The sequence below is a fragment of the Pristiophorus japonicus genome, chromosome 3 (genome assembly GCF_044704955.1).
Source record: "Pristiophorus japonicus isolate sPriJap1 chromosome 3, sPriJap1.hap1, whole genome shotgun sequence".
Lineage (NCBI taxonomy): Eukaryota > Metazoa > Chordata > Chondrichthyes > Pristiophoridae > Pristiophorus > Pristiophorus japonicus.
The window spans coordinates 110615536-110643327 of NC_091979.1; the positions used below are offsets into that span (position 1 = coordinate 110615536).

The 27792-nt window shown below is 40.3% G+C and overlaps 1 protein-coding gene across 7 annotated transcripts in view; it reads right to left on the reverse strand.

Annotated features, from left to right (window-relative positions):
- Window positions 1-6176: 6176 nt before the first annotated feature.
- The window catches only part of ubr3 (ubiquitin protein ligase E3 component n-recognin 3), a 439870-nt gene continuing 418254 nt past the window's right edge, over window positions 6177-27792 (reverse strand). For 6 of the 7 annotated variants that reach the window (XM_070875678.1, XM_070875676.1, XM_070875681.1 and 3 more), the window contains 3 exons: window positions 24302-24511; window positions 22863-23002; window positions 6177-8667 (listed from right to left, as the gene is read on the reverse strand). In XM_070875678.1, the coding sequence (XP_070731779.1) occupies window positions 8550-8667; window positions 22863-23002; window positions 24302-24511 (468 nt within the window). In that variant the 3' untranslated portion in view covers window positions 6177-8549. The remainder of the gene's footprint in view (window positions 8668-22862; window positions 23003-24301; window positions 24512-27792) is intronic. The other variant, XM_070875680.1, reaches the window with a different exon arrangement.

A 27792-nucleotide genomic window follows, 5' to 3' on the forward strand; every position in this document is an offset into this window, starting at 1 on the left:
CACTGCTTGCTCTCTCTCTCTCTCTCTCTCTCTTTCCCCCACCACAAACAGCCTTCTGCGCATGTGTGGATGACCCCTGACCTCCCAAAACGCGGGAAAAGCGGTCAACCGAAAAAAAAATCGCATGCACAGAAGACCATTGCTAGGGAAGCTTTTGACTTCCACATTGCTGGCCGTTCGCTGGGCGCACGTAACATTGCTGACCTTTCGCATCGCCCATTTCACATCGCTGGCCTATTGCCGAGTGGAAAATCGCGATACAAAAAATGGGTGATGTTCCAGCGATCGGTAAGGCTGAGACATCAACCATCACTGAAACATTGTCCATTTTTTGGGCGATAGACAGCAAAGTGGAAAGTCTAGCCCATAGGTTTTAAGGAGCGTGTTAAAGGAGGACAGAGAGGTAGAGAGGCAGAGAGGCAGAGAGGTTTAAGTTGGGATTTCCAGAGCTTAGGGCCTAGGCAACAGAAGGCATGGCCACCAATGGTTGACTGATTACAATCAGGGATGCCAAGAAGGCGGAATTGGAGGAGCGCAACTATCTTGGGGGGTTGTGGGGCTGAAGGAGATTACAGAGAATGGGAAAGGTGAGGCCATGGAAGAATTTGAAAACAAGGATGAGAATTTTGAAATCGAGGCATTGCTTAAGGAGTCAATGTAGATCAGTCAGCACAGGGGTGATGGGTGAGCGGGACTTGGTGCAAGTTAGGACCCGGGCAGCCGAGTTTTGGATCACCTCAAGTTTACGTAGGGTAGAATGTGAGAGGCCTGACCGGAATGCATTGGAATAGTCAAGTCTAGGAGGTAACAAAGGCATGGATGAGGGATTCAGCAACAGATGAGCTGAGGCTAGGGCGGAGATGGGCGATATTACGCAGGTGGTAATAGGCGGTCTTAGTTAGGCTGTGGATATGTGGTCGAAAGCTCATTTCAGGGTCAAATATGACACGCAGGTTGTGAACATTCTGGTTCAGCCTCAGACAGGAGTTAGGGAGAGGGATGGAGTCAATGGCTCGGGAACAGAGTTTATGGTGGGGACCGAAAATAATGGCTTCGGTCTTCCCAATATTCAATGCAGAAAATTTCTGCTCATCTGAATTGGATGTCAGACAAGCAGTCTGACAATTTGGAGACTGTGGAGGGGTCGAGAGAAGGTAGTGAAGTAGAGCTGGGTGTCATCAGCGTACATGTGGAAACTGACGCTATGTTTTTAATGATGTTGCCAAGGGGCAGCATGTAGATAAGAAATAGGAGGGGGCCCAAGGATAGATCCTTGGGGGACACCAGAGGTAACGATGCTGGAGCGGGAAGAGAAGCTGTTGCAGGTGATACTCTGGCTACGATTAGATCGGTAAGAATGGAACCAGGTGAGTGCAGTCTTATTCAGCTGGACAATGGTGGAGAGACGTTGGAGAAGGATGGCGCAGTCAACTGTGTCAAAGGCTGCAGACAAGTCACGATGGATGAGGAGGGATAGTTTGCCTTTGTCAGTCACGAAGGACGTCATTTGTGACTTTGACGAGAGCCGTTTCGGTACTGTGGCAGGCGCAGAAACTGGATTTGAGTAACACAATGGAATTGTGTTAAAGATGGGCACGGATTTGGGAGGCGACAACATATTCAAGGACTGGAGAAGAAAGGGAAGTTGGAGATGGGGCAGTAGTTTGCAAGGACGGAGAGATCAAGGGTTGATTGTTTGAGGAGGGGTGATGATGGCAGATTTGAGGGAGAGGGGGACAGTACCTGACGAGAGAGAACTGTTACAATGTCAGGTAACATGGGTGCCAGAAAAGGAAGTTGGGTGGTCAGCAGTTTGGAAGACCCACTTCCTGCTCCCTTGAATAGGGTCAAGGAAGCAGGAAGTGGGTCTCATGGACAAGATGAGCTCAGAGAGGTCATGAGGGGAGATTGGTGGGAAACTGGAGAAAGATGTGAAGTCAGAGATAGGGCAGGGAGGATCCTTAGAGAAAGTTTGGCCCTGTGGGATAGGGGAAGGAAGGGAAGAAGCAGAGGTGGCTGAACGGATGGTCTCAATCTTAGAGACAAAGAAGTCCATGAGCTCCTCACACTTATTGTCAGAGGTGTGGGTGGAGACTGGGGAGAGTTTAAGAATGTATGGGTTAATTGTCAAACCTGGGTGTGCTAACCAATACAAAATGGTGAATAAATATGCTGGTTTATTTTTATGGAACTATAGTATAGCCAAGCGAAAAGCCTGAACTGGAACATGAGATTAAGGACAAAACCTGCAAAAAGTTGTCACCATGAAAGAATTAATAACTATAGAAGAAATCCCACTGGATTATAAACACGCCAACATACCTATTTTCAAAAAAACAGGTAACTGCAGACCAATTAGTCTTGCTTCAATAATGACAAAATAACAATCCTTAGATTTCCATGATGAAAATAACAGTCAATGGAAGCCAACATCATTTGGTAAGGGGTTGATCCGCCATATCCAACCACATTGACGGTTTTGTTGAGGAAGTGACATCCCAACTGGACATGGGAAAGCCCGATGATGCAATGTACCTGGACTTCGAGAAAGTTCTGCATTGAATGGCTGCTACACAAGCTTAAAGTAGTGATGCTATTTTGTCTTTTTTGTGATTAAGGTACAGTAATAGTTAAGAGGAGTGATGTCAGGCTGAGGAGATATAGAAAACCCCATGGATCAATGCTGGAGCATGTATTATTTCTTATATACAAAAATAAGCTAGTCAATGTGTTACTCAAATTGACACATGATTTTAAACTGGGTATAAGGGGAGGCTTCCAAGTCTGAAGCAGAAACAGAACAACAGAAAGACCTATACAAAAGTTGCCATCGGGCAGAATTGTATGAGATGAAACTCAATCGAGAAAAGTGTAAAGTGTTGCACATTGAAAGAAAAAAAATGGAAGACAACAATGAATTGTGTTAAACTGATTTGGACTCAAGACTTACCATGTGCTGCCACTCATGTTAAACCGAGGCCCCATCTGCTCTCAGGTGGATGTAAAAGATCCCATGGCACTATTTTGAAGAACAGGGAAGTGTTGCGCCAAAGTCGCTCGATGGTCGAAAGATCGAACAAATAGGTTCGAAATTTTCCTTTTAGGGTTCCCACAGTAAGTTTCTGAACAAAAGACTGTGACACTAGATTCACAAGCCAACTTATCTTTAATAAATGCTTTAACAAACACTGCTCATTAGTTACTACAGAATATAGGACTCACAACCTATATAGATATTACCCGATTCGGTCTGAGGTGATCAACCTCCGTCCGACTTCAGATTCGGGATTTTACCCCAGGTTCCTGCTGTCGAGTGTTGCTCCTAGGTTCTCGCTAACTTCCTCCAAATCTTGTCTCGAGTTATACCCTTTCTTCTCTCAAACATAGAAAATAGGTGCAGGAGTAGGCCATTCGGCCCTTTGAGCCTTCACCACCATTCAATTAAGATCATGGCTGATCATTCACCTCAGTACCCCTTTCCTGCTTTCTCTCCATATCCCTTGATCCCTTTAGCCACAAGGGCCATATCCAACTCCCTCTTGAATATATCCATGTGTCGGTTTCAACAGATTCTGCTGACATTTCAACTTTGTACATATACATTCTTCTGTTATCGTAACCCTATCTTGCCTCCATAAGTTATTACTAATGTTGGTACCTTCGTTACTGGTGTGTGCCCCATATCTTGATCAGTTAGGTCTTTTTTCATCCCTTCCCATCCCTGTTGTTCCTACAGCGTATTTCTGCTGAGGTAAACTGCCTCTCCCATTTGGCCACATCTGTTATTCCTGCAACTGACCTTTTGTTCGTTCACTAGCGTTTATAGGGACCCTGTTAACTGACATCCATTATTCACACACTAACTTACACATGGTGACTTCTTTGAATTTGGCTTTACTATTCTGCAGCTTTTATCCTCATCTCCTTCACCCAGAGGTCAGTGCCTGCTGTTTTCAGTGCAAGAGACACTGAGTCGACTGGTTTAACCTCAAGCCTGAGCTAAATTCTTATTAACCGTGAATGCTTTCTGATATTTCCACAGAAGTTATCCCTGGTGCCCTAGCCAATATTTATTCCTCAATCAACGTCACTAAAACAGATTATCTGGCCATTATCACATTGCTGTTTGTGGGAGCTTGCTACATGCAAATTGGTTGCTGCATTTCCTACATTACATCAGTAAAGTAACTACACCTCAAAAAGTATTTCATTGGCTGTAAAGTGCTTTCGGAGGTCCGGTGGTCCTGAAAGGCGCTATATAAATGTATGTCTTTCTATTACCGAGCAGTGCACAACAAAGGAATCAGAATGCTGAGCTATATTGCCAAATAAAACGAGTAAAAGTCTAAGATGACGTTGATGCTGTATCAGATCAGTCTGCACCTCTGCTGTATCAGATCAGTCTGCACCTCCTGGGTCCCAAGCTCTAATTCCCTTGCCAATACCACCTTCCTCTCCTTTTTAAAACCCAGGCTTTTAGTCACCCCTCCTAATATCTCCTTCTTTGTCTCAGTGTCAATTATTGTCTGATTAGGCTTCAGTGAAGTGCCTTCGGATGTTTGTCTACATTCGGGGCACTATATAAAAGAAAGTTGTTGTTGTTGCATTCTGTTCTGATCACCAACACACAAGGGAAGCATTGGCAAAAGTCTAATTCAAGAGCTGTCAAATGTATATTGATACCTTGATTAATCTTCTGGGTAGGGTAGTGGAAGCACAAACTGGTATCAGTCACAAAGCAATTAAATATGTGATATAGGGGATTACAAGTTTCTATGGAAAGATAACCTATGAGCTGAATAGACTTCATCTGGATTTTATAGTTCTGTGACAGCACAATAACTTGCCACAAGACAGATTTCGACTTACTTTTTTTCCAGGTGCTTAGTCCTTCAAGGTTGGATACCAGTCGCCAGATGGCACTGCACTTTTGTGAAGTTCAAGCACATTGGGGGGAATTTTAACCCCAAAAAGCAGGGGTCAGGTGGGAGGTTAAAAATCAAAATCCCAAACCGGCCAATTCCGGTTTTAACGAAGGCAGGAAGCTAACTCGCTTCCAGAAATCGGACCCCACTCCGGGATCGGACACCCCCATACCCGGGGTCAGGGATCGGACCTACCTGGGGTTGAAGCCTCTTGTTCCCCGGGGTCAGAAATTGACGATCCCAGGGGAGGAGGTCCGATCTCCAACCTACCTGGGTTTGCAGCCTCCTGTCCCCCGGGGTCAGGGATCGCCGATCCCAGGGGAGGGGATCCGATCTCCAAACCTACCTGGGGTTGCAGCCTCTTGTACAGTGTCCGTCGCCCGACTGCAAGCCAGCCTGTCAATCAGGCTGACTTCTTGGTGGGGAACTTATCCGTGATGTTATGTACACACACTCTACCACTGCCCATCCCAGTCCTTCCCGGCTTCCACCCCCCATGGGTCCAAATGTAAAAAATTCCAGCTGCTGTGGCAATTTATAGCAGCACATGATAGCGAACTAATCTGTATGTTTGTCATATTAACAGCATACTTCTGTTTTCAAGTAAGATTGTACCCCATTATCTGCTAAAAACAGTGCATAATTCTTCTACATCTAAATAGCATGCTTTGGCACACCCCATAGAATATTTTGGGTGATAATTTTTTTTTAAATTGAAATTAAAAAGCTGTTCATCAAGTCAAATGGGAAACCATAAAACACAAAAGTGTGTGTTTTGGGACATTTCATGGTTGCTTGTCTTTCTAAGTAAATTATCGAAATAGACACACCCAAGGATTGAAGTTATGAAGACTTTAAAATTTTTATCCTTGTGCATTTGAACGTTTCCAGAATGCCACCAAAGGGGATTTCCCAACCTGAACCAATGCATGTAAAAATAAATGTTTGGCAAACAATTTCAGAGGTTGCAGCAGCTTAGGAACACCTTTCCTTAAGGTAAGTTATAGAAGACCACCATGTTCCTAGTAAAATCCATCTGTCTCCAGATACAAGTATCAGATGCAAATACACAGAAGAGTTGCCCAATTGTAAACTTTAGGGTTAGTAAATTAAGTCTAAGTATTTGTTACTAAATGTGAGCTTTTTTTCTATTTTTACCATCCAGGACAAGCGAGCTGTTTGTTATTGAAAATCTTGCTTTAAAAAAGACACATATGATTTACATATTTTTTATTAACATATTTTACAGTCATATTTTAAGTCTAAGGTTTACTTTCCAATGTGCCAGAAAATGTTCAGCTTTTACAGTAATGTACTGTATTTAACATTCATTCATACAGGATAACACACTGGTGAACACGCAACTTCTATCTGCAAATTACACACCACTTTTTTTGCATGAAAATATTAAGTTGTATAGTGGGTCTTACAAAACTTAGGAAAACTAAAATAAAACCCAATTCAGCAGCATGCATGAATTAAAAGTACATTTTTAAATTAACTGTTTATCTGGCAATCAAACTCCACTAGTATGGGAATAAAAAGTAAAGGGAAGCCAATTACCATCTTCCAGAGTCAGACCAACAAAGAATACTCCATTAAAATTAACTTAGGATAATTCATAATTAGGTACCACACCCCAGCATCAGCAGGTACAATCATTATACACCTGTGCTCACTACTGTCTGTTTTAGAACCACATGCTGTAGCTAAACTGTTTAAGCCTTTGATGGTGTTTATTAGTTACAGGTTTAACTTCCATTCTGCACTGCACTCTATTACGGGTCCTTTTTTTGAAAAAAGACCACTTGACATATTTGACATTGGGCACTATCAAGTCTGTCAATTATTTTTGCACAATATCAGATGTTGGTGTCAATCATTAAATTATGAAACTTTTATGGGATCTGAACATATTAGCTAAATGAGAAATTGCATGTGAACAAAATATCAGATTAACTATTATACATCACTTTTCAGTAGCTTCCAATGTTTTACAAAGATGAATCATTGCAAACAATCCAGTCCATGATGATTATGATAGGACCAATCTTGTAACAATTTTTTTTCCATATTTATGAAATGTAGCATTTAATGAACGACTTCTCTGAATATGTAATTTTATTAAATTCCTTGTGGTAGACTTTTCTGTTGTTTAGTAGATACGGAACTTTTGTTAACAGGTCTGTGTACCTTTTCATCAGGTATAAATATGACTGAAATGCTTTCTTTCTCAAAACATCAAAAACAAAATCAAACTTATTTTATACACTTTTTATGCTAGACATTTGAAAATGTCTAGATTAGCTATATTTTAATCAAAAGCTGAATAGTTCTTTCCTAAAGTCTGCTGAATTAAAAAAAGGGAAAAAGCAAAAAATAAAGCAAATGTAAATCCTTCCTAGATTTCAGATCTTCAAAATTACTGATATTTCTATAATGAAAAGACAACTTGTGGACATATTGCAGTTAAATTTTGAATCTCATGGCCATGAGGATACATTGGGACTGTCCATTTCCCACAATCATCTAATTTTTTTCTGTTTCGTAAATCAGATAGAAATGGTGGTAATTACACTGCACAATTACAATATAGATAAAAACCCATAGTTGACCATGAATATCTGAAACAGAAATTTGCTACAGGAAGGGGTTGTGTACTTCAGATCCAATCATTTTGTAACATACCACACTGTCCAGTTTTAAAAGGTAAGATTGCATGTCTGGAATTGGAACATTCTTGGTTTTATATGGTAAGTAAACTTCATAAACACACCAACTCTATAAAATGCTTATAAACTAAGCAAAGCATAAAGCAAGGCTCCTAAATAAACACAATTGGGAAAAGTATTTGTTGTGTTATTAGCAGCAGTGAGTTCCAAATATTTATTTTGCTCAGTTACCTTTAACAAAATAAGAAACACAATTTCCTGAGACTGAAGGTTTTACAGCTTAGTTTTCTTTTAATTCAAAAGTTTCTACAGATTGAAGCCTTGTCTTGTATACGTGTTTTTAATAAACTGGGCAAGTTACAGTAAACTTAAGAGTTATTATGGCCAGAGTTACAAATCAAAACCTCTCAAAATATAGAAAAACTGAGCATAGACTCATCAGAAATATGCCACAACAGATGCACCAGCCTTCAAATAAACCTTTTCTAAATAGTGTACAGCTATCATGCGCATAAGACTGGATTTTATCCTCCTTTTGATGTGTACTCTTCCTATGAAAAGAGAATCAACAACCAACCCTTCAAAAATTACACATATCTTGGCCATGTACTACAAACATTACATTTATTTTAATGAGGGACACATCTGAATTCAAATTGTGCTTTTTTGTACTTTCATACATTGCTACAATTGGTTCAATATGACTAATAAATAATAAGCTCTTTACTTTATAGAAGATATTTTAGCCCATTTCTAGAGACAGGCTATTAGGGTTGCTGGGATTTTTCTCAGAGTGCCATAAAAGTGGTATTAATAGCACCTTGTATATGCAGAATAATGATTTTGTGGATTGCTTGTTAACAAAATGGCTACTTTAAAAAATAAACTCCATAACATTTATATGAACTAAAGCTTCTTGATGATCAGGTTTCAGGAAAGATGTGCAAGTCAGCTATAATCCATTGTAATGTGCCCCCCATCTTTTGTTGATGTGATCAAAGGTGTGCGTCACCCATTGTTGCTCCAAGACTTTATAGCGTTCGCTGCACAGGTACAGTGGCTTGCCACGTCTGTAAATAAAAGAAAAAAATACTAAGTATAAAGTAAACAACATAAAATACATGTTTTAATTAAATGAGATATTTACTATCCCGAGAATATTAATCAATAGTAGCTCTGCAATACACTATTGATATGTCAAAAAGATGGGTTTAGTCTACTTTATTATTGAAAGCAAATAAATTGATAACTTTTGATAGGTGAGAGAAGAAAGGAGTTGCAATTTTATTTGGGAGGGCTCAAAATCGCTCTTTTATCCCATCCCTCCATCGCTCAATGCCACTCCCCAGTTGAGGTCTCCACTGTATTCACTTCTGATCCAGTTGCCAGGAAAAGACGAAGAATTTGCATTTATATAGCACCTTTCATGGCGTCTGATCATCCCAAAACACTTTACAGCCAATGGAGTATCTTTGAAGTGCAGTCACTTTTGTAATGTAGGAAACGTGGCAGCAAATTTGCATGAGGTATGAAGCAATGTTCTGGAAATAATTTCTTCCCCTAATTTTCTCTCCCTTGATGCATCCTCACATCAGAATAACTGAGGCAGGCAGCAGAACAGTGTTCAGGCTCAAACCTATGTATTCTCCACTGCCTTGGCTGCATGTTAGTACTCCAATATACTTCACAAGGGTACGGCCATCACAGACTGGCATAAATCCATTCCTTTCCCTACATGATCTTCCTTTCAGTGAAGAAAGAGGAATCAAACTCTTTCCTAAATGAACTATTTCAGGATTTACACAACGAACACACATCTATAGGGTCAAAGTAGTCAAGGTCAACATTTATGTCTGGGAATTATAACCAAGCTTAAGATCAAGCTTATAACCGTCCTTAGATCAAGCTTAAGGAAGAATACACAATGGTCCCTACTAAAAACAATCATAGCTCAAAAAATGTTCTGCAAATTCAGTATATTCTGGTTTAAATTTCCCTATTACAGGAATACTGCAACATTGCCCAACTATCTCATCATCATAGGCAGTCCCTCGGAATCGAGGAAGATTTCACTCTTAAAATGAGTCCTTAGGTGGCTGACCAGTCCAATAACAGGCACTGCATATATTTGTGTTCCGTTTCCTAAGTCAACAAATTTGGGATACTGTAAACATCTTTTGTTAATATGATCAAAAAAGTGAGGTGGTGCATTTTAGTAGGAAGAATAAGGAGCCACATATTCCTTTTTAAATGGGGTAGAGGAGCAAAGGGATCCACTGGTACAAATACATAAATCACTAAAAGTAGCAATGCATGTTAATAAGGTCATAAAAATATAAACAAAACACTGGGGTTAATTTCGAGAGGAATAGAATTGAAAAGCAGAGATTTTGTTTTAAAACGTGTATAGCACCTTGGTTGGATCACACTTAACTGTGCAGTTCTTGTCTCCATATTATAAAAAGGATATAGAGGCACTGGAGAAGGTGTAAAAAAGATTTAAAAGGGATGATATTAGAACTGAGAGGTTATATCAATCAGGAAAGATTAAACAGGCTGGGTCTCTTTCCTTTGGAAAAGAGAAGGCTGAGGGGTGACCTGATAGAGATCAAGATTATGAAAGGGTTTGATTGGATAGATGTAGAAATGATGTTCCCACTTGTTGAGATCATCAGAACTGGGGGCCATAAATATTAGATGGAACTCAGAAGAAAGATATTTACCCAGAAAGTGGTTAGAATGTGGATTTCGCTACCACAAAGAGGAGTTGAAGCAAATAGCATAGATGCATTTAAGGGGAGGCTAGATTAACACAGATGAAGAAGAAGAGGGAGGAGGCTCGTGTGGAGCATAAATATCATCAGGAAAGCCTCGTGTCTCACCACTCAGGCGCCGGAGCAGAATTGCACCTCTCACATGCCCAAAAATGGTCATGGCCCAATTTCTAGGCCATTGAGTCTTAAGCTGATATGTGTGGATGTAAAAAAGGAATCATTACCGAGAGTTTTAGTCCAAATCCTGATCTGAAAGCTTATAGGGAGAGAGGACTTAATAGTATGAAGGAGTTAAAGGAGGATTTTGGATGGAAAGCAAACATGCGTTATAACAGGGTGGGCAATAACAAACAAGCTGCACGCTCCCTAAATGCAGGACGTGATCACATTCACAGAAGGTGTTACAATACCAAAGGCATGCAATGAATTGTCTAATTGGCAGTAAGAAATTCATCTTATTAATCCACATGCAGTTGCGCACTTAATTGGAGAGAGAAAAAATATTTGGGGGAAGGGGGCAGCGACAAATCACATTTGGACAGGTTGAAGAAACCCAATCTGGGACAATAATTCTTCTTGTTATGATCCAGCTGTTTATCTGACTGGACTTTTCTGCTCAGTCAAAGCTTGGAAAATCCTTAACATTACAACAGTGACTTCACTGCAAAAGTACTTCATTGGCTGTAAAGTGCTTTGAGACGTCCGGAGGTTGTGAAAGGCGCTATACAAGTGCAAATCTTTCTTTATTCTTTCTTTCTTAACACTAGGACACCCTAAGAGAGAAATACAGGCAGAGCAAGCACTTGCATAAGTACGATTTATATCAACCAACCAACAAAAAGAAGATACAAAGTTCACTGAAAACGTGGAATTATTAGGAGAGGACAAAATAGTTTTGTTAATTTCAGTGGTAATTTGAGACAATTAATCGTTAAAGGAATCTCCCATAGACCACCAGAGAATAATGGACAGTCTGACTGAGAACTGTTTCAGCAATTAAGGTTGGCTACAAAGAAAGGATGGTTAAGATTCATCAGTGAACTTAATGATTCAGAAATAGGTTAGTTAGGTCTTAATTCATCAGTAAAAGTCAGAATTAAATTCAGAGACTGATTATCGGACTGTTCAAAAAAATATAGGTAAACAAAGCAGGCTATCTGGCACCTAACCCAAACAGAAATGTTTGACTTTTAGAGAGAGTTTGACATTTTTCTGCTACTGACATAGCATTATTAGATTTAATGGCCCAAAAATTGCTGTCAAAATAATGGCGAGGATAATAGTGCTCGTCGTTATTTCTGTGTAAATCCCACAGCAACTTCAAGCGAGGGCAGATGCGCATTAAATGCAGGAATCGAAAGGTTGCTTTTAAAGCCATTAGCTTTACAAAAACAGCGGGGCAGAAATTCCGAGGAGGGCTTCCCACGGGCAAATCAAGAAAAAATAGAAATAAAATGCGCACTTACCAGAAGCTGCTGCGCCCACTGGAACTCCCGATCCACAGGCCTCCTGTCCCTGCGACGCACAGCACGTGCATGTCGGGACATCCGCAAGAGCCACGTGGGCCTGGACACCCAATCACAGGTAAGTATTTTCTCATTCATCGTAATAGGAGATTCGTAAGTTATGAATCTCCTGTTACTATGAATGAGAAAAACCCCAAAATGCACAAACACTACATAAAACATTTAAAAAACACCTCACACAATAAACTATTAGAAATTAAAAATGTTACACATGTTTTTTGAAGAGAAAAACATTTCCGATTAAAAAAAAAAAGTTAGGGTTAGGATATAAAATAACATTACCTGAATGGGCAGGGCTTTTCAGGCGCAAGAGTTTTGAGGACATTTGCTGTGCAAGATATGGGTAAATAACCGAAGCTTCCACGTACAAATGTCCTCGCTACCGATCTGCGGATTGGAGCTTGACAGATCGGAAAAGCCAGTTTTCAGGGCATGCAAATTGCGCGCTGAAAACCGGCTTTTCTGATGTCTTCCTGGGTCTGTAGAAACTTCGTACGGGCCTGGGACGTCGGAATTTCTGGACCGGTATCTCGCTGTCTGGCTCCCCATTCAAATGCATTAAGCGGTATGAAGTTCTTGTACTTGCATGGTAGATAAAAAGTAAACTCACCACAGAAAGTTAAGTCAAATCATTTCAAGTCTAAGTATCATTTTAACAATGTGATAAGTGCTAATTACTGCTAGTCAATCTATCGTGCTGAAAATTAACGATTACGTGTGGAGTCTCATTCCTTCAGGTTTTAATTATTGGGAGTTTTTAAAAAAATTACTTTTTGTTTCTCTCTTAATCCAATCCTTCTTTCTCTATCTCATTTGACATTGAATTCACCATTCTAAATTACACTTCCTTCTTAGTCTTTGTGTTGTTAATTTCAGAATCCTTCAATCTGATTGATTAAGGAGATACACAGTTGCTTGGCCTGTTCACTCAGGTACCCTGTAGAGGGCACCGCAACATTTCCATCTTGCACTTCCAGCAAATTGCAGGGCAAATTATCATCGACATTAAAAAGGTAAGGGCAAGTCGAACTAACAGCGAGCGCCATTCATTGGCCTGCCACAGCAATTTTCAGGCCAATATTTTAAGCAGTGCAAAAACAAGCCAGTGAATTAAAATTTTCAGTTTCTTTTCTTCTATGAGAGGGGTTTGGTACCTTAAAATTACTTTCTGAAGTCTTTCTTTGCAATGTAAGACTTTAAGGGAAGATGTACATTGTTACAGGCAGAGAAAAAAGTTCTATAACGGTCAGTAAAATAAAAATCAATTCCGTTTGACAACAGCAAAAAAAGGCCAGTCAAAGAAGTGAAAACCCCAAAAGATGAAAATGGTCAGCTGAAAACAAAATAGTAAATGTTTTGAATGATTACTTCCTTCAAGTATTTACAAGAGTGGCACAGTGAAAATGAAGAAGGCAGCTCAGAAATTACAGAATGAGCAAGACATACTCGGTAGGTAGGCAGGCAGAACAATGGCAAATTAAATTTAGTGCAGACAAGTGTAAACTATTGCATATAGGCAGGAAAATAATGACAGATGTACTCCACGAATGGTATAAAGAGACCTGGAATCCTTATAGCCTCGACGCTCAACATTTCCAACTAATGCAAAGCAGCAAACAAAGCCAATAAAATATTGAGCTACATAGCTAAAGCAACAAAGTATGTCAGAGGGAGCTGTGACTGTACTGTAAATGCTCTGGTCAGACAGCACCTTGAGGACTGCATCCAATTCTGGTTGCTAAGACACAAAGGCCACAAGGCTGATTCCTAGTGCCAACAGTCTGATTAATGAGGTAATGTTGGAGAAACTTAGGTTTTTCAGCCTGGAAAGGAGGTATCTAATAGATTATCTTCTAGAGATATATAAGACAGTTAAGGCAATGGAAAAAGTAAATCTGAAATATTACTTTAAATTAAATTGTGAAAATAAGACAAAGAGATCCAGGTTAAAACCAATTAAAAGGTAAATTTAGCACTGATATCAAGCAATTCTTTATATAGAGTGATCAACAAATAGAATAGACTTCCAGATCGAGTAGTGCAGGTAAAATCTCTAGAATCCTTTAAGAAACTATTGGATATTGAAATAGGAGGACTGAGCTGGACAGCCTTCTTCATTTGTAATTATCCTGGGATCTTATCAAGTTTTAAGGTTAGGTTACAAGCTTTGCAAAGACACTGAATATTTAATTATCCGGTCAAGAAAAAGATGGGGATGAGCACAGCAGATTGTCTGAAGATGATCCAGATAAATTAGAGATGCAAAACAAGTTAAGATTAGTGCCGCAGTTAGTGCAATAGATTTTTTGGAATTCAGTTATTTAGTGTATACAGGTTCAGCATCTTTGAGCATGGTCATCACCAGTATGCACCAGTAAGTGTAGACTACCAAATAGTTTGGTTAGTGTCATGATTTACCGATATGCAACATGGTTTTTATTTGTCTGCAAGAACATTTGTTGTCATCACTAAGGCCCCATAGGTGAAGATTTGAGGCACACTGTCCATGTTCAGTTTGAAAGCAGTTGAGAAACACCCAACTACGACATGACCAGTTGAACTCTGGTTGACAATCTGTAGGGTCAGAGATGATATGGTAATATATAGAAGCATCTGCTGCCCACTCTGCACGTCAGCGAGATGGTAAGGAAAAGTCAAGGGAATCAGGAAAGCTCGACTGTATTGGGTAAAATAATGGGACTAAAGGTGGACAAGTCCCCTGGACCTGATGGCTTACATCCCAGGGTCTTAAAAGAAATGGCTGCAGAGATAATGGATGCATTGGTTGTAATCTACCAAAATTCCATGGATTCTGGGGAGGTTCCAGCGGATTGGAAAACTGCAAATGTAACGCCCCTATTTAAAAAAGGAGGCAGACAGAAAGCAGGAAACTATAGCCCAAGTTAGCCTAACATCTGTCGTTGGGAAAATGCTGGAGACCATTATTAAGGAAGCAGCAGCAGGATATTTGGAAAGGCATAATTCAATCAAGCAGAGTCAGCATGGTTTTATGAAAGGGAAATCATGTTTGACAAATTTGCTGGAGTTCTTTGAGGATGCAACGAGCAGAGTGGATAAGGGGGAACCAGTGGATGTGGTGTATTTGGATTTCCAGAAGGCATTCGATAAGGTGCCACATAAAAGATTACTGCACAAGATAAAAGTTCATGAGGTTGAGGATAATATATTAGCATGGATAGAGGATTGGCAAACTAACAGAAAACAGAGAGTCGGGATAAATGAGTAATTTTCCATGTTGGCAAACAGTAACTATTGGGGTGCCGCAGGGATCGGTGCTGGGGCCTCAACTATTTACAATCTATATTAATGACTTGGATGAAGGGACCAAGTGTAATGTAGCCAAGTTTGCCGGAGTGAGTGGGCAAAAATGTGGCAGATGGAGTATAATGTGGGGAAAATGTGAAGTTATCCACTTTGGCAGAAAAAATAGAAAAGCAAATTATAATTTAAATGGAAAAAAATTGCAAAGTGTTGCAGTACAGAGGGACAAGGGGGGTCCTTGTGCATGAAACACAAAAAGTTAGTATGCAGGTACTGCAAGTGATCAGGAAGGCAAATGGAATGTTGACCTTTATTGCAAGGGGGATAGAGTATAAAAGCAGAGAAGTCCTGCTACAACAGTACAAGGTATTGGCGAGGCCACTCCTAGAGTACTGAGTAAAGTTTTAGTCTCCATATTAAAGGAAGGATATACTTGCATTGGAGGCTGTTCAGAGAAGGTACACTAGGTTGATTCCGGAGATGAGGGGGTTGACTTATGAAGATAGGTTGAGTAGGTTGTGCCTGTACTCATTGGAGTTCAGAAGAATGAGAAGTGATCTTATCGAAACGTATAAGATAATGAGGGGGCTCAACAAGGTGAATGCAGAGAGGATATTTCCACTCATACGGGAAACTAAAACTAGGGGACATAGTCTCAGGGGCCGAAATTCATCACCTCACCACCCGCTGCCGCCGACTTTGCTCTTCTTGATCTGCCCAGTGCCATTTTGGAGGTGGCCTGTAGCGGGTGGGAGAAAAAAGCCGCCAGGAACCGCACGCTGATGTCAGCAGACGGCCGAGTGGTGCAACCGAGCTCCCATATTGATGCGGGTGGGAGTTGGCAGCAGAACAGGGGTAGACTGCTGCCAGGAGGCTGGTATGTCCCCGACGGTGAGTATGAAGAATCTGAAAAAAAGGTAAAACATTTTTTTTAACATTTCCACAGCGACTTACCTGCATGGGGTCACCTGGAGGTCTTCCGATAGTTTAAATTTTTTTTTTTTACTGAATTTTTTTCCCCCAGGTCTTCAACCCTCCGTGGGCCTGACTCCATCCTCGGTAGCACTTGGGCGGCAAGCGCCTCTGCCGCCGAGAATGAAACCTCCCGCCTGCTGCCACCCAGATTGGTGGCATAAGTCGTCTATTTGCAGCCCGCCGACCTTCGAGGGACCTTGGCGATGAATATCCCGCTGAAAGTACTGTCCAGTACCTCGGCGGCCATCGGCGACACTTTGGGCGAGCAGAGGCCTTGATGAAAATCGGCCCCTCAGAATAAGGGGTCGTCCATTTAAAACATGGTGAGGAGGAATTTTTTCTCTGAGGGTTGTAAATCTATGGAATCTTCTACCCAAGAGAGCTGTGGAGGCTGGGTCACTGAATATATTTAAGGCGGAGATAGACAGATTTTTGAGAGAAGGAAATAAAGGGTTATGGGGAGCGGGCAGAGAAGTGGAGACCATGATCAGATCAGCCATGATCTTATTAAATGGCGGAGCAGGCTTGAGGGGCAAATGGCCGACTCCTGTTCCTATTTCTTATGTTCTTGTGTAACAGAGCCGTGCTGCTGGTGGATAGAACAAATCAGGAGTGAATTGACAATGTGATTTTGTCATAAAATCTATTCACCAATTTTGCTGCAACATTCAAACAATGAAGATGTGGAGGAACTATATTGCAGAGGACTGATGACAATGGAGGAGCGTGCAATGTGTCTTACACAAGTCACATACAGTTTGAGTATTCATTAGTGTGTGGTGACCGAGCCAAGACTGGAATGAAATTTTCTACAACCAGGTAACAAAATGCGAGAGCAGATGAGCACAAAGTGAAGGCATTTGCTTCCCAGTAGAGCAATTACATTTGGTGAATAGGCTATTTCAGATTTTGACTTTCTCAGCAGGTTTCAGTAGGTGGTTTTAATATGTTAGTGACTTGGTCGAGGTTGGTATCCAAGTAAACTGTGTGAGTATCAGGTTTGAGGAGCTGATCATTTAAGATGATAGTGAGTTCACAAACATTGTGCAAGTGAAAGACAGAGAAGATCTTTATGGAACTTGGTTGAAGATACCATTTCACAGTACTCAGTCATGACTTTCATATCATTAGTGGGTGTGGTTTCCAAGGTGGAAAAGTCACTAGCTTGAATAGCAAAAGCATAATCATCAGCATAAATGAATTGGGGGCCATACATCAGCGTTCTCATTTCAGCCCCGTGAGTAATCGATCTATCAATGAAACGAATGATGCAACCAGCAGACCGAATCAGAGAATCTTCACATCCCGATCAATCGGCTAAAAACATTTTTCTGAATAAAAGTACGGCAATCTGTTCAAAAACATTATTTTAAACGCAGGTCTAATGTACAGATCAAATGGGCACTTTCTTTCACTTGACTAAACACAATGCACTAAATCTCTTCAGTCAGAAATTCAGGGGTGCAGCAAAATATAGAAATTGTTAAGGATCATTTTTTACCATTGTAATAAAGGTCAGAAGCGCAATACTGGTAATTACATACCAGTTCGTTTCACTTCAGCGGTAGCTGAGGTGTGAGAATGTATTAAGGATACAATGAAGAGTTATTTGTCTGTACAGAACATGACAAATGAGAGCAAGCATGCATTTAGAGAAGTTAAATCATGCTTTAGATTCTTTTGAGGCTGTAACAGGAAGTGTAACTATAGACAAGGGAACTGTACTGGTTATTCTACATTTGGATCATTAGAAGATCTTTCAGATACCCCAAAAATACACTTGTTGAATACATTTAACAGCCATGGAACTGCAATAATGTGGAAAACTGGATACAAAAAATGTTTGTAACATGGTTATAAATGGAAAATTGTGACATTGGAGTGATTTGACTGTGGATAAGTCTTGGGTCCTGTACTCTTCCCAGATTATATAAAGAATGAAGTGAGTAATGGGATATTTATATTTTTAGACAATATAAAAGTATGTGAAAAGGCAAACTCCAAGGGAATAGGAGTTAGCTTGGGAAAAGACAGACATGAAGAAAGAATAGATGATTTTTAATGCAGACAAAGGTAGGTTGCTCACTAAAAGGTACATTCTAATTCTGTGAACTACAATCTTTCTATAGGTAACTCCCTATTGTAAAAGTGCCATTTTAGATCTTTTTAAAATATCCTGTGAATAAAGATCTTAACTATATATCTCCCAGTCTTCCAATCGCGCCACCTCCCTCCCACTCCTGGGCTTGTTTTGCAGCCGAGCCCCGAGTTCTGCCGGTCGACGCTGAGACCCTCCAGTCCTGTTTGAAGACGTCCGGTGGTGGCGTGAGTAAAAAAAAAATGAAAACTTCAGAATTCCATGAAACTTCCATGTACTCCATTGAAAAGGTAAAAAAATGTAATCTTTATTATGGATATTTAAAGTGTTCTTGACTCCCTCCAAAAACATTGATGAAAAACAATGGCCTCTTTCAGTGCCGATGTCTCAACATGCGCTGCTTTCTGTTAACTCTCCAGAAGGTTTTTCGGGAGTGGCCAGATACGCCGACCTAGCAGAATTTTTTTTTGGCTAAACTGAAAAATCATCAAAACTGGCACAGACATGCCCCCTATAACATCAAAAAAACCTAGCGTAAAAAAATCATAACTAACTCAGTTACACCTGCACAGATTCCTGGGGAAACTTTGATTTAAATACCTACACCAAAAAAAAAGCGCAAATGACACGGGAAAATTGAGCCCCAAGAGTCCAATGCAGTCCAACTCTGTCCTCACCCAGCAGCCCCACACATGCCAGGAGTTGTTGAATAGTGATCACAAGCAGTAATCCCAGACAATTTTAAACTCTAACTCAGGGATTGCAAGGCCAAATGTAGCACCTCTCAACATCCAGGCTGAGATAACTCAGCAGGTAAAACCTTTTTGGTCTGTATGGGTCGACTAACTGGTTAAACTCACTGAGCCATAGTAGAAGACTTTCAACACGAGTCTCCAGGGTGCAAAAGCATGCAGTCAGGAGCAGCTATTGGAAGAAGATACTGTGAGAGCTTCAATTAATACCTCTATGGATTAAGCAAAACCCCTTGGGCCATAAGCTTTCTATATTTTTAAGTGACAGCTCAAATAAGGCAGTTGCGTAGCTGAGGATGGATGTGTATTTGTTACAGTTGGAGCTTGGCTGCCACCACTTCAAAGCACTTGATGAGCATCCTTGGTGTGGAAACCAAGCTGATGTGGATGTGTGTATTTGGATTTTCAGAAAGCATTCGATAAGGTGCCACACAAGAGGTTTCATCAAATTAGGGCTCATGGGATTGGGGTAATATACTAGCATGGACTGGGGATTGATTAATGGACAGAAACCAGAGAGTAGGAACAAACGGGTGATTTTTGGGTCTGCAGCCTGTAACTACTGGGGTGCCGCAAGGATCGGTGCTTGGGCCTCAGCTAGTCACAATATATATATAAAAATGATTTGAATGAGGGGACCAAATGCGCAAATTTGCTGATGATACAAAGCTAGGTGCAAATGCAAATTGTGAGGAGGATTCAAAGAGACTTCAAGGGGATATAGACAGGCTAAGTGAGTGGGCATGAACATGGCAAATGGAATATAATGTGGAGAAATGTGAAGTTATCCACTTTGGCAGGAAAATCAGAAAAGCAGAGTATTTTTTAAAATGGTGAGAGATTTTGAAATGTTGGTGTTCAGAAATGTTGGTGACCTGGGTGTCCTTGTACATCACTAAAAGGTACAGCAAGCAATTAAGAAAGCAAATGGTATGTTGGCTTTTATTACAGGAGGATTTGAGTATAAGAGTAAAGCATCTTACTGCAATTATATAGGGCCCTGGTGAGACCACACCTGTAGTATTGTGTACAGTTTTGGTTTCCTTACCTTAGGAAGGATATACTTGCCATAGAGGGAGTGCAACAAAGGTTCACCAAACTTGATTCCTGGGGGATTGTCCTATGAGGAGAGATTGAGTAGACTCTATATTCTCTAGAGTTTAGAAGAATGAGAGGTGATCTCATTGTAGCATACAAAATCTTTGGAATTCTCTACCCCAGAGGGCTGTGGAGGCTCAGTCTTTGAGTATATTCAAGACAGAGATCGATAGATTTTTGGATATTAAAGGAATCAAGGGATATGGGGATAGTGCAGGAAAGTGGAGTTGGAGTAGAAGATCAGCCATGAACTTATTGAATGATGGAGTAGGCTCGAATGACCTACTCCTAATTCTTATGTTCTTATGAAAAGGAATTTTTGTATTAGGAACACAGTAACTTGGCTGACAAAAATTTATCGCTCTCAGATTTAAAATTATTAATTGAGTTGCATCTGCTGTTTTTTTTATGGGAGAGTGTTCCACACATCTACTACCCGTTGTGTGAGTAAGTTCCCCAATCTCTCTCCTAAATGGCTTGGCTCTGATTTTAAGGTTATGTCCCCTTGTCCCAGACACCACCACCAGTGGAAAAAGTATCGATATACCCATCAGTTCCTTTCAAAATCCTAAAAACCTCGGCTTTGTATAGTTAGAACAAAACATCCTCCGCATTATATTCTCGTCCTCTAGTTATAAAGGCTAACATTCCATTTGCCATTTTGATTTTTTTTTTGCACCTGACCACTACATTTTAGTGATCTGGTTAAATATGTACGTTAAACCTCAAATACATTCAGTGCGAAGTAAAGAGGTCTTATGCCTATATGAAAGCACATAAATTTAAATGTCTACATTCATGAAAATTGTGTTGAGTATTAAGTTAGGGATGGGTCCGAAATCTCATGTTCTTCTAATGGAAAACAAAATATAAGACTGCTTTTGTAGCCGAAGAAAACTTATGTTTTTGGATTTTAATAATTTTGAAATCACCTCTGAAGCCAACATTTCCTTGATTATATCTCTCTGAAAATTAATCAAGTTTCCTTTACATAAAAGAATTGTCTTTGGCTGCACAGTGCCTCCTTTTTTCCTCCTTTAATAATGGATAAACAAATTATAAAGGAGGTTGTAATAGCAACTGTTGGAATACCGTGGCAGAAACACTGCAGGGTTAAGCATTTCCCTCTTAACTGGGTTCAAAAGACCAGGAAAACAAGATAGAGTTGAAGGCTACACTTTATAGATTGGATTTCCTCACACTATTTCCATGAGGAATGTCAGAGATATATAGATATAAGAACAGTGTTGTCAAATACATTAGACAGGTGTCACCAATTGGGAATCCAAATGTGGTTAATTGCACTTCTGATTAGTAAATAACAAATGAGAAACAGATGTTGGGTATATGATCGTAATACGCATTCGCATCGTGCATGAATGTTTACCGTAACCTTTTTGTACGTTTGTTAACTATTCAGTTACTATTCAGTTAGTAACCATGTTGAGATTGCACTTTTCTTCAAAGAAAGACAGACTTGCATTTATATAGTGCCTTTCATGATCTTAGGTCATTCCAAAGCACTTTACAGCCAATTAAGTAGTTTTGAAGTGTAGTGACTGTTGTATGTCGGAAATGCAGCAAGCTCCCACAGACAGCAAGCAATATGATAATGACTAAATAATGTGTTTTTGTGATGTTTATTGAGGGATAAGTAATGGCCAGGACACTACATAATTTTTGAGCAAGTTGGTCAGTTTTTGGCAAGATGAAAAGCAGTGTGCGAGTTTTTTTTGATCATTGTGAGTGCTTCACTTTCTTGGTTACTGAATGATGCTAAATGTTTGTTAAGTAAATGTACACAAGGCAAGGCATGTTCTATTAAAATTGGTACATGTGCTAAAATAGTATTACTGTGGCCACACCAGTGGCTAATCAGTAATTTCTATTGGGCAACACTTTAGGACATGTAAATGGGCAACGTGACTCTCAATTCATCTAGAGTTTAAAAAAAGAGCTAAAATTTAGATACGATCAAAACATTTTCAAGCAAAACAATTCGCACTCGGATGTGGAACAAGATGACATATGTACATCGGAACAGAAGTAGGCCATTCAGCCCCTCAAGGCAGTTCTGCTTTTCAGTTAGATTCGTGGCTGATATGTGACTTAATTCCATTTAACCTGCCTTTGATTTATATCCCTTGATACCTTTAGCTAACAAAAATCTTTTAATCTCAGTGTTGAAAATGTCAATTGATGCAGCATTCACAGTATTTTGGGGGAAGAGGTCCATATTTCCACTACCCTTTATGCTCGGATGTGGAGCAAGATGTGGTTTCTGATTTCATTACTGAATGGCCTGACTGTAATTTTAAGATTGTGCACCCTTGGTCTGGATTCCTACCGCAGAGAGAATAATTCTTTGTACCTAACCCATCAAATCCTTTTGTTATTTTCAACACCTGGATCAGATCACCCCTCAACCGTCTAAATTAAAGGGAATACAGCCATGTTTATACAACCTGTCCTCATAATTTAACCCTTTAAGCCCCAGCATTATTGTGGTGAATCTGTGCTGTTCCCCATCCAAAGCAAATATATGAACATTAATGAACCAGCTGCATTTTTACGACAATCCAAAACTGAAATTCTCAAACTGTCACGATTTGAACTCACATTCTCTGAATTATTAGTCCAGGCCTCTGGATTACTAGTCCAGTAACAATCACTATGATGCTATTGTATCCTGCATGTAGTACATGTGTGCATATCAGAAATACTACTACTAAATCAAAAAACATTGCTGAAATATTTTACCTTAGATCTCTGTCCTCTTCACCATGAGTATCAAGGTAGACAGATCCCCACAAGCAAAATCGGTGCCCGCGAATGACAATGATTACAGAGGCATTAATCAGAAGGAATATTCCAGTTCCTGCTCCACAGTTCTGGGAGTGCTGATATATATTTAAAAAAGATTTAGAATGAAGTAATTCCTGCAAATATTTTTTCCAAATTAACAAAGATAATGGGGGTAATTTTCATTTTGGACATGGGTAGAAAACTGACGGTTGCTGTTCAGCCACCTGTTTACAGCCCGCTCGATTTTCCTATAATTGATTTCAATCCGATCTGTAACCGCCAGTTTTCTAGTTGTGCCAAAGGGAATATTAAGCCCCAAGATCAGTAACAGTATTGTTATAGAAGTTAGTTAATTGATCAAGCACAGGCAACATTCTAACATACCGATTCAATTTTCTAAGCCATAAATCAGTTTCACCATTCTTTTTATCTAAAAATTCTTTATACAGTTCATTGCATACTTTCACTTGAAGAATAAATCTCTAAAAAGGGCCAACAGTACAGTAACAATGTTTAAGTTAATGTCAGAGAATCGGTCCCTATAACCAGCAGACTAGCTATTAAAAAACTCAATTTTCGTATGAGATAATGATGAATATTTGGAAATTTGCAGATTACAGAATAGAGTTAAAGAATTGTTGAATGCTGCCCATAGAAGAACATCTAGTGGCCAGGAAACGATCTTGTATGTTAGAAGACCTCCTTATTTGTGTGAGGTGTGAATACCCACAATTTCAGGTTGCAGTTTGCAACCAAGTCACTGCAATAATAGTGAACAAAGGTTAACAACTTATATTTATGTAGCACCTTTAACAAAGAAAAAGGTCAGAGGGAGTGGGTGGAAGAAAAAAAAAAATCAGACGGTAAGCCATTCAGGATGATTTCATTTATCTCCCAGATCTAGCAGATAAACATCATGTAATGCAACTATACCCTCTGGCCAGTGGAGGTGGAATTACAGTGCAACATGTTTGCATAAGCAGTTTCCATTATAAATGTGGGCATAAGAATTTATAATGGAAATGTAAAACAACTAGCATTTATATAGTGCCTTTAATGAAGAAAACATATCCCAAGGTACTTCATAGAGGTATAATTGGATAAAAATGGATGCCAGACCAAAGATGATGATATTCAGAGTGGTTGACCAAAAGCTTGGCCAAAGAGATGTGTTTTAAAGATGGGTTTATAAAGAGGTGGGTTTATAAAATGACTTAAATGGGGACTGAAATGTATCTATCTGGCCAGGCCCACATAACCCCCCACCCTCTAGACACTTCATGGAAGACTACACTTGGACGTGATTCCCCATGTGGAAAGCCACAAAATATCGACTACTTAAACCAAAAATTCTGTTTTGTCCTATCCCACTAAAATTTATTTCATTTACTCACCAGCACACATTCACAATAGCTTTGTTGTTTACAGCATTGACCTTTGAGACACACAAAGGTACCACACACTAGACAAAGAGCTGGATCCTTAGGCACCTTTGAACAGTGAACACAGGCTTTACGATGATAGTATTGAAAGATGGTATTGTAATTCTCAGGTAGCTGAAGAAGACATGGTAAAGACCATTGAGGATCCTGAACAAGTAGATTCTGAAAAGTATAAAGAACATGTTTTAGTCTCAAACTACTTTGACACTATTTCCTGCAATATGTCAAGATCAAAGGAACCTTTATTGCAGTGCTTGTCTGAGGGAAAATTCACTATTGCTCCTGCAATCTCCTTGAAGTGAGACACGGAAATTATTAGGCTTAAATGATAGACTTAACTATCTTTAACAGGCAATCCACTGGGATGCATCTTCTGAAAACTCTCAATGTGGAGAAAAGGGCAATGGAAAGTTCCTCGTGCTCGTAATGTTATTTGTTGAAATTGATCTGTACGAAATTCTAGTGCAATTCCCATTTGGCGAAATGGATGTATACAAGCTTTAGGTCTATGGCAACTAACTAGTCCTCTAGGCTCATTATTGAAATATCATCTATAATCAGAAGGTTGTGGGGTTCAGGTCTCACTCCAGGGACTTGAGCACAAAGATCTAGGCCGACACTCCAGTGCAGTGCTGAGGGAGTGCTGCGCTGTCAGAGATGCCTTCTTTCAGATAAGACGTTAAACCAAGGCCCCGTCTGCTCTCTCAAGTGGACGCAAAAGATCCCATGGCACTACTTTGAAGAGGAGCAGGGGAGTTATCCCCGTTGTCCTGGACAATATTTATCCCTCAATCAACATAACAAAAAAAAACAGATTATCTGGTCCTTATCACATTGCTGTTTGTGGGAGCTTGCTTGTGTGCACATCGGCTGCCGCGGTTCCTACATAACAAGTGACTACACTCTAAAATGTACTTCAATGACTGTAAAGCGTTGAGAGATGTCCAGTGGTCGTGAAAGGCGCTATACAAATTCAATTTTTTTTCAATTTTTCCTGTTTTAGAAATCTGTTCAGGGGTGAACCCTGGGGATTCTCTTGTGGATCTGACCTCAGGCTTCCCATCAATGACTCACCAGATATTCCCATCACATCCAGAACAGTGGTTTGTCTAACTTAGTGGATAATGCTGCTACCACTATATTGTTCCGCAGTTAATCTTTTCTGACCACCCCATGGAATCCATCGTGCTTGTGAACTGTACGAACAATGACTGACAGGTAAAGACCATCTGGTCCATCAAGCCTGTCCCACACAATTGCGATACCTTGTGTATCACAACATATACACTCCACCCCACCCATGTAGAGAGCAATCATCTCATTTGGTCTCTAAGACCCATACGTCTGCAGCAAATATTCCCCATATAGCTACAAACCCTTGAGCGAGGTCCTACCTGGGCCCCAGATGGGAGGTCTAACACACCAAATCCACAGAATTTAGATTCTAATGTCCAATAGAAACATCTGGGCATGGATATCACTCAAAAGCAAAGTGACATCAGGATATGATGCACAGTACCCCAGGTTTAGCCTACCAGTTGAACAAGGGCTCTTCTAAACTCAGCCATGAACTCATTGAATGGCGGTGCAGGCTCGAAGGGCCGAATGGCCTACTCCTGCACCTATTTTCTATGTTTCTATGTAAAGGTTTCATCCCTGTCACATGGGATTTCTAAATGTTCCAGCAGTTCCTCCACCTGTTTCCTCAAAATATCATTCCTCGCAAAGGGTATTTGTAACAAAAGCTACTGGAGCTCTCTTTTGAGCAATGCTAAATACAGCCAGGCAATCTGCAGACTAAAACATTGAAAGTCAGAAATCATACTGCAATCCAGACCGTGGATTGCTGATTCCTGCTGCATGTCTCAACCTGCAAATTGACCTTCAACTGACTTTGGAAAATGAGGGACCTTGGGTCTCTAGTTTCCAGTCTGAATATCATGGAGATCGTGGCTGTTGATTCTGCCATCACCAACAGCTTGGTCTTGCACGCGCTCTGTGAATCTTTGGTTTACTGTCCAGCAGAAGATGGAAAATTCTCTGCTGCTTCCTCAAATTCTGAGATCCCTGAGAATATCTTCGAGTAGCTCATTAAAAAAGGTGATAGGTTATCTATCCTCCACAATATGGGGGGGAAAGAGGCATGGAGGGGTGAGAATTTAAAGCCAGGTTTGGTGTGAAGTATTTCCTTGGCCAATGATTTTGGGGGGTGGTGTGGGCATTCAATGGCCTCATGGAAATATTTACACTTTGTTTTACCTGTTAATGAGGTGGTACAGTCTGAAGGGTACCTGGTGCCAACGGTCATTGCAGTTCAGGAGTCTGTGAACTGATGAATCCCTCTCGGAGGCAAGTCCCACATTACTAAGTCAACAGATAACTCCTAGTAGGGATCAGGTATATTCTGATATACCTAATCAAGGATAGAATAATCTGTCCTTGATTGTTACAGAATTCAGTGCTGATGTCTCAGTACCAACATTTTTTGGCCAAAAGTAGTTGGCGCCATTGGATTCTTAGCACAGAGGCATCTCAGTGTTCATAGAACCATAGAATGACACAGAACAGAAGGAGGCCATTCGGCTTATCCTGCCTGTGCCGGCTCTTTGGAAGAGCTATCCAATTCGTCCCACACCCCTGCAAATTTTCTGCTTCAATTATTTATCCAATTCCTTTTTGAAGGTTGCTACTGAATCTGCTTCCACCACTAATTCAGGCAATGTATTCAAGATTGCCGCGTAAATTTTCCCCTTCATGTTGTCTCTGGTTCTTTTGCCAATTACCTTAAATCTATGTTCTCTGGTTACTGACCCTTCTGCCACTGAAAAGTTTCTCCTTATTTGCTCTATCAAAATCGTTCATGATTTTGAACATGTTTATCAAATCTCCTCTTAACCTTCTCTGCTCCAAAGGGAACAACCCCAGTCTCTCCATTTAACTGAAGTCCCTCATCCCTGGTACCATTCTAATAAAATCTCTTCTGCACCTTCTCCAAGGCCTGGACATTCTTCATAAAATGTGTCCAGAATTGGACACTATACTCCACAGCTGGAGCCTAAACAGTGTTTTATAAAGGTTTAGCATCACTTTCATGCTTTTGTATTCTATGGCCGGAATTTTCCCATAAAGAAATGGGTGGGTTTGGAGCGTGGGGGCAGTTGAATTGTTAAAAATGTGATTCCCAACCTGATCCCGCTTCCAACCCGCGTGCGACTAACCCGCTCGCAATTTAATTATAATGAGGCTGGAAACCTCTATTTTCCCCTCCATTTTGAATGTAACTGCCTGTGGACGGATTTCACACAATTCACAAAACCCAGCAGTTAAACAAAAGGCGGGTAACTGCTCCATCCAGGAGGTAAGTGGATTTATATCTACCTCCTGGATCCAGGGTCCCCACCATACCACCCCCCACGATCGAAGATTCCACACACGAGGCCCCC